Genomic DNA, 19,843 nt, shown 5'->3' with positions numbered 1-19,843 from the left:
AGAATCCCAGGGACGGGGGAGCCTGGTGGGCTGCTGTCCATTGGGTCGCACAGAGTCAGACACGACTGAAGTGACTTAGCAGCAGCAGCAGCAGCAACACAGATGAACTAACTATAAAGCTCTATTTTATCACTAGGTGATTCTAGTCTGAATTTTTTTTTTAATTTCTTGCTTCAAATTATATAAAGTGAATTCATATTTGTTTATTCTGTAAGTTTAAAATAATCTACTTAGAATTTACTTAAGAGGAGATTCCTAGTAAAATAAGGAACAGAAGTTCAGAGGACTAGGTTAGTCTGGTCCTTATATCTGTCATAGAGATACAAAGAAGATCCAGAATAATATACACAAAACTATTTCTCACCTATCAGAGACAATCAAGAATAAGGTACACAAAATTTCCTTGCAAATTCTGTCACTTGAGTTAGTTTCAAAGTATTGAGCTAATGTGAATGTACGTTCACATTCCAGAGCTCCTGGTTACACCTCCTGGTTGAATCACATGGCTAAGACACCTCAGGCAAAGAGACTATAAATTCAGCTGCATGGTTTCTCAGAGGAAATAAAATAAAACCCATTTTTGAGGATCATAATACCAGGTTGAAAGTTTGCATGCATGGAGCCTCCGGCTTCTTCCAAATAAAAGGTAAGCATAAACACTAAGCATAATGTTCTGACCTGGGTCGGGCGGCATACACACACAGGAAAATTGAGTATTGTAGCCCACTTTGAAGTTGGAGTTGATGGGGTAGTAATCAGCTAGCTTGATCATCTTCTTGAAAGCATCGTAGATAAAAATGAAGCTAATCAGAGAAGAAAAGCCCTCTTCAGTGAAGCGAGTGAAGTACTGAACCAGAAAGCTGGCATCGGTGGCTACTAAAATGAGACACAGAAAGGCCGACCAGAGGCCGATCCAAAGGCGAAACTCCAAATAGTCAAAATTATGGTCCCTGGAAAGAAGAAAAAAGGTATTTAGACTCCTCCTCCATGGAACACAAACTGCAACACAAAACTACCAAACTGCAGAGTGATTGTTAAAAATATAAGATCACTTATAGCTACTAGATAGAAAGATCATTCTTAATTTTATCCAGGAAGTATTACCTTTAGGATTTGGCTTAATGGCACTAGGCTAAGAAATAATTTCAGGTGTTTGAGAAAAGCACAATGAAGGAATCGTACCATTTGAATGTAATTGACTCATTAATTTTCTTCTTGTATTGATTCTTTTATCATAGAGTGTCCTTTATCACTCTTTATGGTCTTTGTTTTAAAGTCTATTTTGTCTGATATGAATACTGTGACCCCCACTTTCTTGTCATTTATGCCTGCATGAAATATCTTTCTCTATCCCCTCACTCAATCTTCTCATTCAAAATGATGATCTCTATGTAGAAAAAATAAACAGTTTGAAAGCGTAACACTGGTACCTAGCATATGTTCAATAAATGTTTTGGGAGCCTTCTGGTTAAGGAAGACACTAAGAAAGTATTCTGTCTTCCTCAAGTCATCAAAGTCTACTGAGAAAGACAAACTGATAAACAATCACACCGCAAAATACTAAGTGATACCTAAAGTTCCCACAGAGTGTCACAGAAGTGGGACTAATTTGGGCTCGGCGAGGTGGTGGGGATAGATAATCTTGCAGAAAAAACTAAAAGTATTTAAGGAAAAGCAAGAACTTTTGAGATAGACCAGGGAGGGTCAGGTCAGGAAGACGAAAAACAGTGCTCAAGGAGACATGTGGCATGAACTCCATGCAATGCCCCTTGTGAACTGAGTGTCACCAATACAGGGAGATGGGATCAAATGAATTTGAGTCAGCTGTACTGAGGTGGACGAACCTAGAGCCTCTTATACAGAGTAAAGTAAATCAGAAAGAGAAAAAAAATATCACATATTAATGGATATATTGGGAATCTAGAAAAATAGTACCAATGAACCAATTTGCAGGGAAGGAATAGAGAAGCAGAAGTAGAGAATGGATTTATGGACACAGCTGGGGAAGAAGAGGGTAGGACAAATTGAGAAAGTAATATTGACATATATATACTATCAGGTATAAAATAGATAACTAATTGGAAGCTGCTATATACACAAGGAACCCAGCCTGGTGCTCTGTGATGACCTAGAGGAGTGGGATGGGAGCAGGGAGGGAGCTCAAGAGGGAGAGGACATATATATATATATATAATATATAAATAATTATGACTGATTCCCACTGTTGTACAGCAGAAAACAACACAACACTGTAAAGCAACTGTCTTCCAATTAAAAAGTAAAAATAAACAAGTGATTCAATATTTAAAAAAAGAATACGATGCCTCCATTTAAGTAGGCCATTTTTCAATACCCTTTACACTTCTTACAAGTGAATTAGTTCAAGATTCATATTTTGGAAAACATGGGTCAAATGTTGGTATTTTACCATTTCACACTCATTATTTTACAATTATGTGGACAGTGCATTAAAATAGTTGTTTTTATCATCATTTGCAATGAAAAAACATATTGGTAATCACATTTCTTGTATGAGAAAAAATAAATCAAGGATCATGCATGCTTAAAGCTCTATGGCTTTCCCTTTATACAGTGAGTTTCTGATAACTGACAGCCACATATTTTAATGCTTTCCCAAAGACATCTTGTCAACATGTCCATTCCCAACAGCCTAGTCTAGGCCACCAAGAAGCCTTTCCCTGATTCTTGTAAGAACCTCCTTACTAATATCGATGCTTGCCCTGCTCAAAGCTGTTTTCCACATCACAGCCAAAATAACCTTTTCAAATGTAAATCAAATGTCCTAGTTTAAAGTCTTTTGGTGGCTTTGCACTGCTCTTAGAATAAAAATTCAAATTCTCTTCCTAACACAATGTCTGGTGCGTAAAAGGGTTCCAATAAAGCTATTCCTGCAGGCTACAACTTGAAAGTTGTAATGTCAGAAAGTTACTGAACTGGTTTATGAGCTATCACTGGTACCCAAGTGATGACCAACCAAAACTTCTACTGAATATTAGAATTAAAAGTTGCTTGATTTCATATGTCAACTGGACTAGGCCATGAGGTACTCAGGTATTGGGTCATACATTATTCTGGGTGTTTAAGGGTGGTTTGGGTAAGGTTAACATTTAAATCGATAAACCTGAGTAAAGCAGGCTGCCTTCCATAATGAGAGTGTGCTGCATCCAGTCAGTTCTTCAACTGAAAAGAACAAAAAGGCCAGCTTCCCTCAAGCAAGAGAGGACTGTCCAGCAGACAGCCTGCCTTTGGACTTGATCGATAACATAGGCACTACCTAGTTCTCCAGCAGAAGGCCTTGGATCTGGAACCTACGTTCTCCTGGGTCTTCAGGTTGCTAGGCCACCTTGCAGGTTTTGCACTTGCCAGCCTCTAGAACTGTGTGAGCCAATTAGTTATGATAAATCTCTTATAGATGAATATACACATCGTATTGGTTCTGTTTCTCTGGAGAATCCTGATTAATCACCAAGTGGTCATATGTGCCTCACTTTATGGATGAAGATACCAAGGCCAATAGAAACTAAGCCATTTATCCAATGTCAAGGCTTTCACGGCAGAGCTGGACCAGAAACCAATTCTCTGTACTACTGGACAGGTCCTTTTAAAAATTACAGCATGGTTCTTCCTGTACAATTTATATTCAGTGTGTGGTGTGTGTGTGTGTGTATGTGTTAGTTGCTCAGTCGTGTCTGACTCTTTGCGACCCCATGGACTGTAGCCCATCAGGCTTCTCTGTCCATGGAATTCTCCAGGCAAGAATACTAGAATGAGTTGCCATTTCCTGCTCCAGGGGATCTCCCTGACCCAGGGATTAACTTTGGGTCTCCTGCATTGCAGGCGGATTCTTTACCATCTGAGCTACCAGGGAAGCCGTAGCACACGAGTGGGCCTTAAAGTCACTGTCCTCTATTTCCTTCTTATCAAATCACACACATTGGAATACATTGCCAAAACAGGAGATTAGTAACACTTGGGTAGAAAGTTATCTTCTACAGATTTCCCAAAATCTTTCTAAAGACATCTTTGGCATTTCTTTACAGTTCCCTCCACATCTGGAACCCCAGTGTTGAATCCTATGCATGTCTTTCTGAGATAAGTAGACTCTAGAAAAAGCTAAATTCTAGGAGTTTACACTATAATTTACATTATCACACAATGAGTCAGAGCCTAGAAACAGTTTTATTACTTCAGACATTTTCCTTAAAGTTTTAAACAATTACCTAGTTTTGCTTTCCTAACAAGATTAAAGTTAGAACAATCCTTAATGTGTTCTAAGAATGCTAATTCTTGTTTACAGAATTGATGTTTACAGGACAGGATAAGAAATAATCTAGTCATCAGCTAATGATCAGGAACACTATCAGTTTGAGTACAAAGGGGGAAAATGCATGTATAAACTTGAATCTTAGGACCTAAACAGGATACCCAAACCAGCTCCTCTAAAATACTTAAATACTCCCAGAGTGTCTCTGTAAGAATAACCCAGATAAATTCACTAATACCAATCACTCCATTAGGAAAGTGATATGTTTACAGCAGCAAAAAGAAAGAGGAATAAAAGATGAGAAACTTTAAACAAGCCGATCAACAGTGATTTTAAACAAGCCGATCAACAGTGATGACTACAATAAAAGGCAATGTTAACGTCCAATAAGATTATCAGGCCCCTTGGTGCCAAGTTTAAATTGCAATTAAATTATAAAAGTTATAAGCTACAGAAAGGAAATGATAGTAGAAACTGAAGAAACTATGGTGCGTTAGAAGGACAAAATCAGTGTACATTTTTTTGGTAAAACTCAATGTTTCTAAAGATTTACACGATAGTTTTGAGCAGCAGAAACCCAAGGGTACAGGAAAAACGAAGAACTTACCTTTGAAGCATGTTTCAGAAATCAGTCACTGACAAATATAAACTCCCTAAACTGAATGAATAAATCCAGGTACTTAATAGAAGACAATAATAATTTGAAGGCCTACAAGTAAACTGCTCAAATAATATAAGAAATAAATTAATAAATGACCAAATGACAAACAGGATAAAATCCAACTTTAATCACGAAGTTTCTATATGACTTAGACCACACTGCTTAAACTCCCTTCAGATTTCTCCCAGAAGAAAAGGAAAAGGAATCCAATTCTCTATTATTGGGATTGTTGTTGTCGTTTAGTTGCTAAATCATGTCCAGCTCTTTTCCAACTCAATGGACTGTAGCCCACCAGCCTCCTCTGTCCATGGGATTTCCCAGGCAAGAATACTGGAATGGGTTGCCTTTTCCTTCTCCGGGGGATCTTCCTGACCTGGGGATCAAACCCATGCCTCCTGCACTGGCAGGCAAGTTCTTTACTATTGAGACATGAGTGAAGCTCATTACTGAAATACAGTGTGTAAAAATAGTTCAAAAGAGACTGCAGAATTGGAGAAACAAAACTATGTGTGTTTTGGAAAGTTGTGAGCTATTCTTTCATTGTTACTAATTTTAAAAAGCGACAGTATATCATTCATATGCCTTTTCATGGTTTTCCAGTTGATAAGCCAAATATTAAATCCTGTATTCCAAGTCAGAGATAAATCTGTGGATTATTTGGAGTTACTGTTTGAGTCCATTAAACTCACAAAATAAGAATTTATCTATTTCTTAAAAAAATAAAGAAGGTAAAATATGATGGGGAAAACCTGGGCAAAAGATAGTAAAATACTTTCTTTACTGAAGGATTTCTCAGATCCCTTAGTAAACTGAAGGGTAAAGTGAATTATCAATAGGGGGATATAATAAATAATGTACAGCACTCCCTAGACTTATTGGGATCACAGATTTTTCTTTTTCATTGAGAATCTAATGCAACTAGCAAATGATGAAACACACTTTGAGAAACAGTGGTCTACACAAATACTCTGTATCTAGACATATCAGCACTGCTGTTACCATATGTAAGCAAATGATATAGCATTGTGAATAAAAGAATAAGGTTTGCCACATAGTGTCATATGTTACTCGGTGATGGATTTAAAGTACAGTTTCTCAAATATTTCTTGTTGCTTTACTGCTATTTTCAAATAAATCACTTGAAACTATGTTTAAGTTTCCAATTTTGATGAAACAGAAGGGAAAATGAGAAAGGAACTTGCTTAGCAAAAGGAAATAATCTCGATTCTACAATTATCTAAAGCAAACCAGGGTGCAAACATTTTCTGTAGATTAAGGCTCTGATCACATTGTATACAATAAATCTTTCTGCAAAGGTTGCACATTTGTCCCTGTTTATAGTATGTGCTTGTTTAATCTTTCCACAAAGGCTTTCTTGTCTCACATGATGTTTTCTTAAACATATAAAAACTGTTTGACTCTTTCTATAAACTGACAGGAGCAGAATTTTTTCCAATGGTCTCCTGAGAATTATAACGGAGGAATTTCTGGTAATGATCTACAGAGAACATAACTCTAGTTAAAATCTGAAGCTTTAAATGCTTGGAAGACCTTTAATTTTTGCCCTCAACCCAGTTTTCAAAACCCTCATTTTAAATTCTCATTCCCTCCTCTCTCGTGATCACTTTTGACAGCATACATGGCTTCTTTTTTTTTTCTTTTAGTAATTTTTATCCCTCTAAGTTGATTTTTTAAGATTTCATTTATCTATTTATTAGTTATTTATGACTGCACTGTGTCTTCGTTGCTGTGCAAGGGCCTTCTCCAGTTGTGGAGCACAGGCTCCAGGCACATGGGCTTAGTGGCTCCAAGGCATGTGGGATCTTCCTAGACTATGGATCTAACTCGTGTACCCTGTGTTGGCAGGCAGAGTCTTAACCACTGGAACACCAGGGAAGTCCCCACACAATTTCAAAGCCTCCTATTTGAGTCCTTAAGTCTACGAGGCATTAAGTGGGTAATAACATTTCTAACATTAAAATCCTAAAACTGTATAATGGTAGAAGTATATGGAAATTCCAACAAGGAATGCTAGCAAGCCATATGAAGTTCTGCAATCTATCTGTGTACTGAGATCTGCCAGTAAAGGCAGTTCTCTCTCAGAGGTATCAAGTTCATTAGAAAGAAGCTGGAATTCCCAATTTGATTTTGAAGCCATTTGTGGGCTAATGTGGCTATTTAGATAATTTGGTTAATTAAATTTTCTCCATCTTAAAATAATCCATCAATTTCTAAAAGAAAATACTGGTACCACAATTGCCAAGCCCATTAGTAATGTCTAGTGATTCCACAAGAGGTTTAGGCTCTGGAGTCAGAAAGCAGGGATTCAAATCCCCACCCTGCAACAACTGGTTGATGCAACCTTCAGCAATTTATTACCTACTCTGTGCCTGCTTTCTCATCGATAAAACAGGATATAGTCCCTACTCCACAGGACTGCTACAAGAAATAAATGAGGGAGTACATGTAATGCACTTAGGACAATACTTGGAACACGGCCAAGCACTCAATAAATGTTAGCTGTTACCCAGTTGATTCTAGAAATCCATCATTAGTTAAGAACACAGGAATGGGATTTAGGAGCAGTGGGCCACGGGAGCACCCGGCCTCTTCCACAGACAAGCTATGTCACCTTGAACAAGTCACTTCACTTCTCTAGTGTCAATACGATCATAGCAGGAAATAGAAGGCAACCTCAGATGGAATTCTGAGGAAAACTTTTAAGATGTGAACTATTTACAGAGGAATGAGTAACAAAAATGGCAAGGTTCTCAGGGACTAGAGATGTCAGGAAGCCATTTCTACCCTCGTCCCCCGACCCCCACAACAGCTTAGAAAGGCTAAGGAAAGAAGAGTCACCAGAGCCTGATGAGGGCAGAACCAGGGTGGGGTAGGGGGAGCCACCGGATGGAACAAGCCACTGCCAGACTGCCCGGGAGAGCAGTGACCAAGCGCGGCGGGGGAAGCAGACATGCCCTGACCTCTCTGCCTTCCTGTGCTCCTGAGGCTCTGCTTTAGCCAAACCCAACAGGAAGCCAGAGGGCAGAGGAGCCTGCATGCTGGGGTCCACCGGGGTCAGCCTCCAGAGGCACAAAGCAGGACAATGAGGCAGAGAAGAACGGGGGCGGAGGAGAAGCAATGTGACAGAGGGACCTCCACTGCATCAAATGTTAGCACCTGCCAGGTGACTTAATCTCTGAGGGCCTCTCAATCTCCAGATGCTAAAATTTCCAAATTCCACTTAACTACTATTCTGTGCAGGCTTCCTTGGTGGCTCAGACAGTAAAGAATCCACCTGCAATGCAGGAGACCTGGGTTTGATCCCTGGGTCACGAAGATCCTCTGGAGAAGGGAATGGCAACCCACTCCGGTATTCTCGCCTGTAGAATCCCATGGACAGAGAAGCCTGGTGGGCTACGGTCCATGGGGTTGCAAAGAGTCAGATGCGACTGAGGAACTTTCAGTTCACTATTCTGTGCTCTATCTAGACTGTGAATGTTCTACAACTCAACAACTCTAATTTATAATTTGATATCTATATACATACTTGCTGAAATTAAATAGAAGCCTCTCAAAAACGAGAACAGGTCCTGTGCTGCTCAAAATAGTGAGTGGTTGACCAGCAAAGAGGCAAAAGATGGCTCCAGAGACAGCGGTGCCCAGGAAACTCTCCAGCACACCCTAATAGAAAGAAAACAGAGGTGTTAATAGAAACATGCCTTATTTTATGTGTGATGTCACTAGGGGACTTAAACCACATGAGTATGCTATTTTGAGGGCTGTCACAAACATCAAACAAATGTAAAGAATATTGATTTTTACCAATATGGATATCACCTTCTATTTCACACACATATGATTTAGCCATTCCTGCCTATTCCAAGGGTTGAACTGCTCCTAAGTACTATAATGACTGTAATGACTCGTGGTTGACTACAGAAGGCAAAGGATGACTCCAATACTCTTTAAAAAAATACTAATTGATGCTTCCATACATAAAATCACACTATACAATCCCACCAAGTGTGTAGAAGTGACTTAGTACTTCTGGTGTTGTTCTCTCTGTGGTTACTTTCAGTATTTGTTTTAGCTGAATTTCACTTTGCACACAGCAGGTACTTATAACTAGCTACATTTTATGCACAATAGCTATTTTCTATAAAGGAAAGCTTTTTAAGAGGAAAGGAGAGCAAAGAGAATAGAAGAAAATGATTTGCCCTCTATCCTGCAGTCTCTAAGACATCAATTTCAAAAAATATTCTACTGCATATTCATTGTCCAGTGTAAATGTACACAAGAGCTGCAAATTACTTTCTCTCTAGAGGTAATAAATGCGTGGGGACATGAGTAACTAAACATTTGTGGCCATGTCGCCCTGTAGATGTATCTCTTAGAACCAACCCATTATTGCCCCTTAGCATAATAAGAACAAAGGATTATAAATATACATATATACATACACATATATATAATATCATATAATCACATAATGTATACATATAATGTAATTATTATAAAGAAATTGGTCTTTTAAAATTGATTTACAGAACTTTAAGCGCTATCCCCACTAAAAAGCCATCCCAGGAGACTCTTACTACGATGATTACTTGAAATATTTTTTTATGTGGCTTTAGAGCTAGTAATATTCTCTTCAGAATGACATTAACAATAGTACATCCTTCTCTTTTAAGGGTAGGGTTCAACTGGGAAAACACAAAAATCCTTTAGCACAGCACTATCTAATAATGAGGTTGGGGTGGAGATGGCATAAAAAAGCAAGAGTTGACAAGTAAAAAGACTAGTTCCTCACACAGTGTGCAGACACATTCTAAATACCTCAGTATACCTACTTTTGCCCAAGATGTTTAGGTCTGAAGTTTGGCAGGTGAGTGTTTTAAGAGGACCCTATTTACATAAATTCTATTGCATGGCCGAAGGGTACCATCTCGTTATTTACAGCCTTTGCACACATAATCATTGTATCCAGCTCATTCCTCCTAGGGGAGCAGCAAGCAGAATGATAAACAAAGCCAGTAGAACCAGGCTGCATTTATGCAGAGAAAAGAGAAAAAGGTTCCCCAGTGCCCACTAAATAGTATCAGTCTTGACCTCTTATCCCTGAAGATATGGAGTTTCAGGGGGTTAAATGATATGCACAAATCCATGCTCACTGTGGCACAAGTCTTTGGAGTATGGTTTCCTGCCCAACTACTACTGCATCCTTGGCAAAGGGAAAAGGTATACACGCAGCTGGGATTTTCTCAGACTTGCCCTTTTTTTTTTTTACCTCTTGTGCATTGACACCGGGCTTTTTATGTCTTTGTCATTTATCTTTGTGTGTGCGTGTGCCTTATTTTAGTGTGTGTGACATGAAAGAGTAGGTCCTGGAAGGCTCCTCATGGCAGGACAAGCCATGCTCTGGGCACAGGTGACAGGCGAAGTGTCCCTGCATCGTTCTCTCTCAAGCATGGATGAGTGACTGTTTCTCATCACTACTGCAGGATCAAACTAAAGCACACAGCCTGGGTGTAAGAGAGAACACAGTGAAAAAAGGAGGAGTATGAGATTAAGAATACTCTATTTGACTTGAAGGGCTTCCCAGGTGGCTCAGCAGCAAAGAATCTGCCTGCCAACGTGGGAGATGCAGGTTTGATCACTGGGTCTGGAAGGTCCTCTGGAGGAGGAAATGACTACCGACTCCAGTATTCTTGCCAGGAAAATCCCATGGACACAGGAGCCTGGCAGGCTACAGTCCATAGGGTTGTGAAAAAGTTGAACATGACTCAGTAACTAAATAACAACAACAACAAATTTGATTTCATGTAGCTATTAACCTCTGTGAGGGGCAAGAGCAAAGTCTCCAGCATCATCTGTATTTCTCTTTCCCCCATAATGCTACACACCATTCCCCACATGCTCTCCAGGCACCCAGGAAACATTAAAGGAATCTAAGAAGACGCCCAAATCACACCCTAGGTCCCGCTTATCAAAGGCCAACATCCATGACTGCTCATCCAATAAAGATAACAACTAATCTCTTCCCGAAAACAGCTTTGATTTATGGAAAGTCATGTGATCATTAAAAAGGTAAGATTATTTTTATTTCAGTACTTGATCCTTTGCTAAGTGCTACAGTTTCCATTTGTTGCTGACAATTTTAAAACAGAGACAGATGATTTATTATACACATTACACTGGAAACTTGCTTAAACTCCGAGGTGTTTCCAGTGTTTCTGAGAAAAGAACTATTTTCATCACATTTTGACATGTTGCTCTTGACAATATAGAAATTTTAAAAAATAATCTCATGCAATGAATAACTTTAACTAGAATTTAAAGCAATTTGTAAAGTGAACTATCAAAAAAGCCCTTTTTTGATTTATTATTGTCAGTGTTCATGAATATAAAAAGGAAATAATGTGTGGATGTGTGCATTTTTAATAGCTATGGCTCATAAAACCACTTCTACATCTGATTCCCCACAGAGGAACATACTCCCTAGCAATTCATGAGAATGTAATGTACACGGCTGAACTCTGAGGGGTACAGAATCAGGTGCAGCAAAGCACTCCAGCTACATTTTGATTCGGTTTTTATTTTATTCCATTTCCGATCAGATGATACCCACCGCATAACAGAGGAAGGAGCTAACAACTTGCCCTTGGAAAACAGAGACTGGACTCTATTCTGCCACCAAAGAGCTGATGACCTTGGGAACGTCACTTAACCTTTGTCAATTTCAGTTTCTTCAGGTAGGAGAAAAACATTGAGGCATAGTACACATACTGTACAGTATAAAAATGGACTCTGGAGTCAGATCACCTCAAGCTGACATCCAGACTGTATATGATTTACTCTGTAATGACTTAAACAAGTTACTTAACCTCTCTGTGCCTTGTAACGTGAACATCAGATTAGATAATATGTCTAATGTTTATCACAGTCATTGACAGATGTGCTTTTGATGAACAGTATAGTCTAAAGGAGATCAGTCCTGGGTATTCTTTGGAAGGAATGATGCTAAAGCTGAAACTCCAGTACTTTGGCCACTTCATGTGAAGAGTTGACTCATTGGAAAAGACTCTGATGCTGGGAGAGATTGGGGGCAGGAGAAGGGGACGACAGAGGATGAGATGGCTAGATGGCATCACCGACTCAATGGATGTGAGTCTGAGTGAACTCTGAGAGTTGGTGATGGACAGGGAGGCCTGGCATGCTGCGATTCATGGGTTCGCAAAGAGTTGGACATGACTGAGCGACTGAAGTGAACTGAACTGAACACATACATCAGTCCCTCATGCTGGGAAAGATGGGAGGTAGAAGGAGAAGAGGCCATCAGAGGATGAGAAGGCCAGATGGCATCACCGATGCAATGGATATGAACTTGGGTAAACTTCAGGAGAAGGTGAGGGACAGAGAGGGCTGTCATGCTATAGTCTGTGGGGTCGCAAAGAGCTGGACACAACGGGGTGACAACAACAACAACATACACATTATGAATCTACTCAGATAAGAGATGAAGAGGCTGAACGAGGTCTCTTCCAAGGTCTCCTCCAGGTGGCTCAGCACAAAGAGCAGGTCCTGGAGTCAGGGATACCGGAGTTTAATCTCAGCTCCACTACTTATGAACTTCTCTAAATCCTAATTTTCTCCTCTGTAAAATCAATGGCTATTTCACAGGATAATTACTTGGACTGAATATGATAATACCATACAAAAAGCTAAGAATAAAGTAGAGAGACGATAAGATGCTGGTTTTCTTTTCTTCCTGCTTCCCGTCTCCTTCTTCCCAGTCTGTCTCAGTTACTTCTCTCTCCTTCAACAGAGGAAGGAGATGGAGCGTGACAGTCAATAGGAGTGACAGGAAAAGATGAAGATTGCTCCTCAGGCAAAAAGAGGACAAAAGCCTCTAGATTCTCAGTGTTTTCCAGGGTTAGGTTGCTGTTCAGTCATGTCCAATTCTGCGATCCCATGCACTATAGCCCTCCAGGTTCCTCTGTCCGTGGCATTTTACGGGCAAGAATACTGGAGTGAGCTGTCATGGCCTACTCCAGGGCGTCTTCCCAGGGATCACACTCAGGTCTCTGTGTCTCCTACATTGGCAAGTGGATTCTTTACCACTAGGGCCACCAGGAATCCACAGAAGCCTTAGACGGCAATGTTACAGCCACTGATTTTGGTGTTTCTTTTCATTCCTTGTAGTATCAAACACATGGAATCAGCCACAATAAAACAAAATGGTGTATTTCCCTTTATAGAAATGAAGTAAAAATCCACATGTAAAGCAATTGGTGAACCTTTTTTTGCTCACACGAGGGTATAACATTAAACCAAAGATATTCCTTGTTTTAAAGAAGGGCCAAGAGAGTCAACTGAAGTCTCAGAAAGATCAAGCATAAAAGAAATTTGAGGAAGGGAGGTTCAAGAGGGAGGGAACATATGTATACCTATGGCTGATTCATGTTGATATATGGCAGAAACCAACACAATACAGTAAAGCAATTATCCTCTAATTACAAATAAATAAGCTTTATTTTTTTTAATTTTATTTTATTTTTAAACTTTACATAATTGTATTAGTTTTGCCAAATATCAAAATGAATCCGCCACAGGTATACATGCGTTCCCCATCCTGAACCCTCCTCCCTCCTCCCTCCGCATACCATCCCTCTGGGTCGTCCCAGTGCACTAGCCCCAAGCATCCAGTATCGTGCATCAAACCTGGACTGGCAACTTGTTTCTTACATGATATTTTACATGTTTCAATGTCATTCTCCCAAATCTTCCCACCCTCTCCCTCTCCCATAGAGTCCATAAGACTGTTCTATACATCAGTGTCTCTTTTGCTGTCTCGTACACCAGGTTATTGTTACCATCTTTCTAAATTCCATATACATGCGTTAGTTAGTATACTGTATTGATGTTTTTCCTTCTGGCAGTATGGTACTGGCACAAAGACAGAAATATAGATCAATGGAACAAAATAAATAAGCTTTAAAAAGTGACAAGAACATGAAAAAAAGGAGGAAATCTCACCATAGGAGCAAGATTCTTTAGAAAAAAAAATCCAACCACAATTGGTAGCACCAGAAGTTTGTCTGTGAACTACTTGTGATAAGTCAAGGCCATCACACCCGTCATGGCTAACACAAAGCAAATGCATTCAAGATGATAAAACATTCAACATTTATGCTGTCAACTTTGACTTTATTGCAATTTAGTACATTTAATATCTTCATATAACACTAAAGAATGACCTTTGTTGTTTTATGTCCTTTTTATTAAGAAATGTATTACTTGGATTAATAATTAACCCCAAATTGCCTTAAAATACAAAAGATTTTCTATCTCTTTGACAATTATCAACCAAGTAAAACGAGAAAAGAATATTTAGGGGGCAATATATGCTAAAATATTCACCAACATTACTGTTAGATTTCAAGACTTGAAAAAAAAAAATGTCTACTAACCATAAAAAGAAATTTCAGCCTGTATTGGCTGTAATCTATTAAAACTGTGTAGAATGTTGATCAATAAAATTAAACTTCTCTAGCATTTGAATCTGAAATTTAGCCAAGAAAAATGATGCAGCCTAATGACTTTTAAACATGGCCATTGGAAATAAGCAAACAAACCTGAATTACCTGCAGATCAGATCCCCAACGTAAAGCCACAAGATCAAAAATAAGTGATGAGATGATGAAAGTACCTAAATCAAATTTGAGCCACATGAAAAATATCTGTGAGGGTTGTTTTTGTTTGTTTTGTTTTTTGTTTTTTAGGGAAAAAGAAATACTGAATTTTTATTTCCACTTCGGGCTTCCCAGGTGGCTTTGTGGTAAAGAATCTGCCTGTCAGTGCATGAGTACAGGAGACACATGTGGGAAAGATTCCCTGGAGAAGGAGAAGGAAATGGCAACCCACTCCAGTATTCTTGCCTGGAGAATCCCATGGACAGAGGAAGGAGCCTGACGGGCTTTTGCAGGGGTTTGCAAAAGAGTCAGACATGACTGAGCGACAAAACACATCTTCACTTTGAACAAATAAATCAAGATCTTCAAAGATTAGGTCCCAGGAATCCATAGGTTTCCAAAGTTCCCAAACTGATTTTTATACGGTCCATATTTGAGGTGCACCCATTCAGGCAATCTTCCTTCTTCTATCAAAATAAGAACTACCCGCTAGCATGGTTAATGACCAGCAGCTACACAGACCATTCATCTACACTAGGAAGGAAGACTGGATACACAACCCTCATTTCTTACTTCACCTGTGTAGCTACAGACTATAAATCAATGATTTCTCTCCTGACAGATCACAGCTGCCAAATCCTTAGTGTGCCATCTCTGCCTAAAAGTGCTTTGTCGTCATAAACAGGATTTCTGTTTACACTGCCCAGCAGGAACAGAAAAAAGGAGGCAAGACTTGAAAAACAAATTATCTCTCTGCTTGAAGAAAAGTATGAGCCAAAATCTCTACTAAAGAGCTCCAGTTCCAAGTCCAATAGAATGGATAGCAAGAAAGAGAGGCTTTACAATATTGTTTTGTTTGAAGAGCTGTGAATAGGTATCTAGATCCTCTGAAGTGTCCAAACATCAAATACCAGTATAATCTTACACAAAAATTAAGTCCAGATGGATGAGAAATGTAAATGAAAACATAAAAGAACTAAGATATGTGGGTAAATATTTTTCTAATCTTGGGGTGGGGAAACTGCTCTAAATATATCATGAATATAAGAAATTATAAAAGACTAAAGATTTTGACTACATAAGAACTGAGATCTTTACAGCAAAAGAAATCAAATGTGGTTAAAAGATACATAGCAGATCTAGGAAAAATACATTTGTGATATTTCTGACAAGCAAAGGGAAAATATCCTTATTATACAAAGAGTTCTTATAAGTCAATGAGAAAAAAAGAATGCCCCAAAGAGAAATATCCCAAGTGTACAAATATAAAGACACATAAGTAAGCAATAAGTATGGACGGATATTACCTCTCACTAAAAATCAAAGAAATGTAAATGGAATAAAAATGAGCCGTCATTTTTAAGCCACAGAATGACAAAAATGAGAACATGAGACAAATTCTGTTTTTGCAAGAAAGTGAGCAAGCCAGCTCTCTTGTCCATTACTGGTAGAAGTTTAAATCAGTATACCTTTGTGAAGTGTAACCTGAAATCAATATCAAAAATAAAACAAGTATATACTGCAATCACATTCTGCTAAAAATTTAGCTAAAGAGGTAATGACAAAGAAGGAAAGTGGAGTTAAGCACCAAGATTGTTTACAAATGAAAGGACTGAAAAAAACTAAAAGTCCACTAATAGAGAATTTATTAAATAAATTATAGCACATACACCATGTGTATAAAGAAATGCAGCCATTAAAAATGCTGTGTTCAAGACCCATATTGAGGTGGAAAGACTTTCTTGAAATGCTAGTTACATAAATGATTGCATATATGATCTCATTTACAGAAAATCCTACACAGTGATCTGTTTATACAAGCATTGCAAGATACAGAAAGATATTCATGAACAGGTTAATAATGGTTATTCCTGGATTTAAGGGCAAAACGATCTTCTATGCAGTGTTTCTGTACTATTTGAATTTCGTACCATGCTTAATTTTATCTTATTCAAAACAAAGCTATTTCAAAATGATTTCAAGCTAAACACAAAATATTGTTTAGAATTTAGCATTGTTTGGGATCTTCACCGCTGCTCAAATGACCCATCATTTTCTGACCACCAAGAAAATAGAGTTGACAAAGGTCATTTACATGGGAAAAACAGCCAAATAGGTTTCTGCTAAATGGAATTTGGTAAAACAAAAAAACGAACTTCAATCAAACAGGTTTCATTCAAAACTTATACATGAAATGAAGCAAATTGTCTAAAGTTAAAGTTTCTTCCAGGGAAAAGCAATGACCAACATACCCTGGAGGCAAGTAAACAGTGTGGTGCCCTTTACTTTGTAACTGAATACACATTTATTGTTTTCTTACCAACACAACCTAATTGGATCATTCCAACAGACAACCCTGCCCAAACTGGAATATGTTTCTGTTGCAGATTAACACATCACCTTCTATTTCCACTTCAGGGAAGAAACGCACTTTGGTACCAAAATGTAACATTCAGGGAAGATGAAATTATTATCTAGTCTTCATGCAGTAAAGTAATTATCAGTTGCTTTAATCCTGCTGTTACAAATTGCGCATGATGCTTTGTAAAGAAGTGTCTATCTTATTGAGGAATATCATATATGAGTAAGAAATGATACATTTCCAACTTAAGCAGATTGATTGAATATTCTCAGCACAGCAGTATGTTAAAATAAAGCCTCAAAGTTGGAGATGCCAAATTTATATTTATAAATGTTCCTTATTATGAAACAAGTTCCCTTAAAATGTGCTCTGTTAGGCTCCATAAATATCACAAAATTCAACAAATTCTAAAATCCTAAAAATCTTACGGTCTTCTTTTACTAAAAGGTTTGTGAAAATAGGATTATATTTATTCCTGAAAAAAATTTAAATGACTTTCTTCACTCAGTCTTCACTCTAGACTGTGCTCAGTCATTCACAACCAACAGTCAATTTAAATTAAAGCACTTCTCTGTGTTCCATAAAGCTAAGAAGGACAGCTTTTAAATAACAAAGACTTGACACTAAGTATCAAAACAGTTTTCCTTATATCAGTATCTTACCCACAGACTAACCTATTCATAAATATTTGTTAAATCAACATTTAACAATTTAATTAATAGAACCCACTTGGCATGGGAGTAGGAAATGGCAATCCACTCCAGTGTTCTTGCCTGGAGAATCCCAGGGACGGGGGAGCCTGGTGGGCTGCCGTCTATGGGGTCGCACAGAGTCGGACACGACTGAAGCGACTTAGCAGCAGCAGCAGCAGTACCCACTTGGCAACCAAGAATATAAATCTAATGCAATGAGTTCATATGCATGGTCATAAGAGACTTTTAGTTGTGGGAAGGACATGTTTTTAGGATAGTGAAGATAAAAGCCCTTATTTTTACTTAACAGTATGGCAGAGCTCAGTGGTAAAGAATCCACCTGCCAATGAAGGAGACGCGAATTCAGTCCCTGGGGTCAGGAAGATCCCCTGGAGGAAGAAATTGCAACGCACTTCAGTATTCTTGCCTGGAAAATCCTATGGACACAGGAGCCAGGCAGGCTACAGTTCATGGGTTGCAAAGAGTCGTACATGACTGAGCATGCATCCTCATGGCAAGGGGAGAGCTTCCGATTGTAAAGCTCTCAGATTGTAAAGAATTTGCCTACAAATTCTGGTGGCTTAGATTGTAAAGAATTTGCCTACAATGCAGAATACATGGGTTGGATCCCTGGGCTGGGAAGATTCCCTAGAGAAAGGAATGGCTATCCACTCCAGTATTCTTGCCTAGAGAATTCCATGGATAGAGGAGCCTAATGGGCCACAGTCCAGGGGGTCACAAAGTGTCAGACATGACGGAGGGACTAACACACTTTCACTTCATGGCAAGGGGAATAGAGCATCATTACAGTAGAGCTTACTGAAAAGTGCAATAAGAGCACTGCATATTCTTGGATCTCAGAAAGCCAACGCTCTAATACTTTGTTGCTTAAGAACAGGAAACAAGCCAGGGCTAGATCCCAGAAGACTGTAAGGTCAACTCTTGGCAAAGCAGTTCAGTTACTCCCAGAAGCCCAGGCTAAACTTTAACTGCCTACACTTAAGGAATCCATGCACACCCACTCTGGAAGTTTCAGAGTCCTCTCAGAGAAGCATGATGGCTCAAATGTATGTGGCAAGTTGGAGAATTCATGCAGCTATCTATGCTGCCATTCTAATTTGATTATATCTGGAGAGAATTCCAGAAAAACATCTGCTTCTGCTTTATTGACTATACCCAAGCCTTTGACTGTGTGAAAGTGAAAGCAAAAGTCGCTCAGTCCTGTCCAACTGTTTGCAACCCCATGGATTATACAGTCCATACAATTCTTTAGACCAGAATACTGGAGTGGGTAGCCTTTCCCTTCTCCAGGGCATCTTTCCAACCCAGGGATTGAACCCAAGTATCCCATATTACAGGCAGATTCTTTACCAGCTGAGCCACAAGGGATCACAACAAACTGTGGACAATTCTTAAAGAGATGGGAATGAGGCCACCTGACCTGCCTCCTGAGAAACCTGTATGCAGGTCAAGAAGCAGCAGTTAGAACTGGACATGGAACAACAGAATGGTTCCAAATTGGGAAAGGAGTATGTCAAGGCTGTATATTGTCACCCTGCTTATTTAATTTATATGCAGACTATATCATGCGAAATGCCAGGCTGGATGAAGCACAAGATGGAGTCAAGATTACCAGGAGAAATATCAATAACCTCAGATATGCAGATGATACAACCCGTAGAAAGTGAAGAACTAAAGAGCCTCTTGATAAAAGTGAATGAGGAGAGTAAAAAAGTTAACTTAAAACTCAACATTCAGAAAACTAAGATCATCATGGCATCTGGTCCCATCGCTTCATGGCAAATAGATGGGGAAATAATGGAAACAGTGAGAGACTTTATTTTCCTGGGCTCCAAAATCACTGCAGATGGTGACGGCAGCCATGAAATTAAAAGATGCTTACTCCTTGGAAGAAAAGCTATGACCAACCTAGATAGCATATTAAAAAGCAGAGACATTACTTTGCCAACAAAGGTCCATCTAGTCAAAGCTATGGCTTTTCCAGTAGTAATGTATGGATGTGAGATTTGGACTATAAAGAAAGCTGAGTGCTGAAGAATTGATGCTTTTGAACTGTGGTGTTGGAGTAGATTCTTGACAGCCCCTTGGAATGCAAGGAGATCCAGCCAGTCCATCCTAAAGGAAATCAGT

The 19,843-nt window shown here is 39.0% G+C and overlaps 1 protein-coding gene across 4 annotated transcripts in view; it reads right to left on the bottom strand.

Annotated features, from left to right (window-relative positions):
* The window catches only part of SLC4A4 (solute carrier family 4 member 4), a 364,012-nt gene that overhangs the window by 74,713 nt on the left and 269,456 nt on the right, over positions 1-19,843 (bottom strand). For all 4 annotated transcript variants that reach the window (XM_015471675.3, XM_015471674.3, XM_005208064.5 and 1 more), the window contains 2 exon segments: positions 8,494-8,627; positions 679-950 (listed from right to left, as the gene is read on the bottom strand). In XM_015471675.3, the coding sequence (XP_015327161.1) occupies positions 679-950; positions 8,494-8,627 (406 nt within the window).

This window comes from Bos taurus, chromosome 6, assembly GCF_002263795.3.
Source record: "Bos taurus isolate L1 Dominette 01449 registration number 42190680 breed Hereford chromosome 6, ARS-UCD2.0, whole genome shotgun sequence".
NCBI lineage: Eukaryota > Metazoa > Chordata > Mammalia > Artiodactyla > Bovidae > Bos > Bos taurus.
The sequence above is the reverse complement of the archived record's forward strand: the minus strand, read 5'-3'. Positions and strand labels throughout refer to the sequence as shown.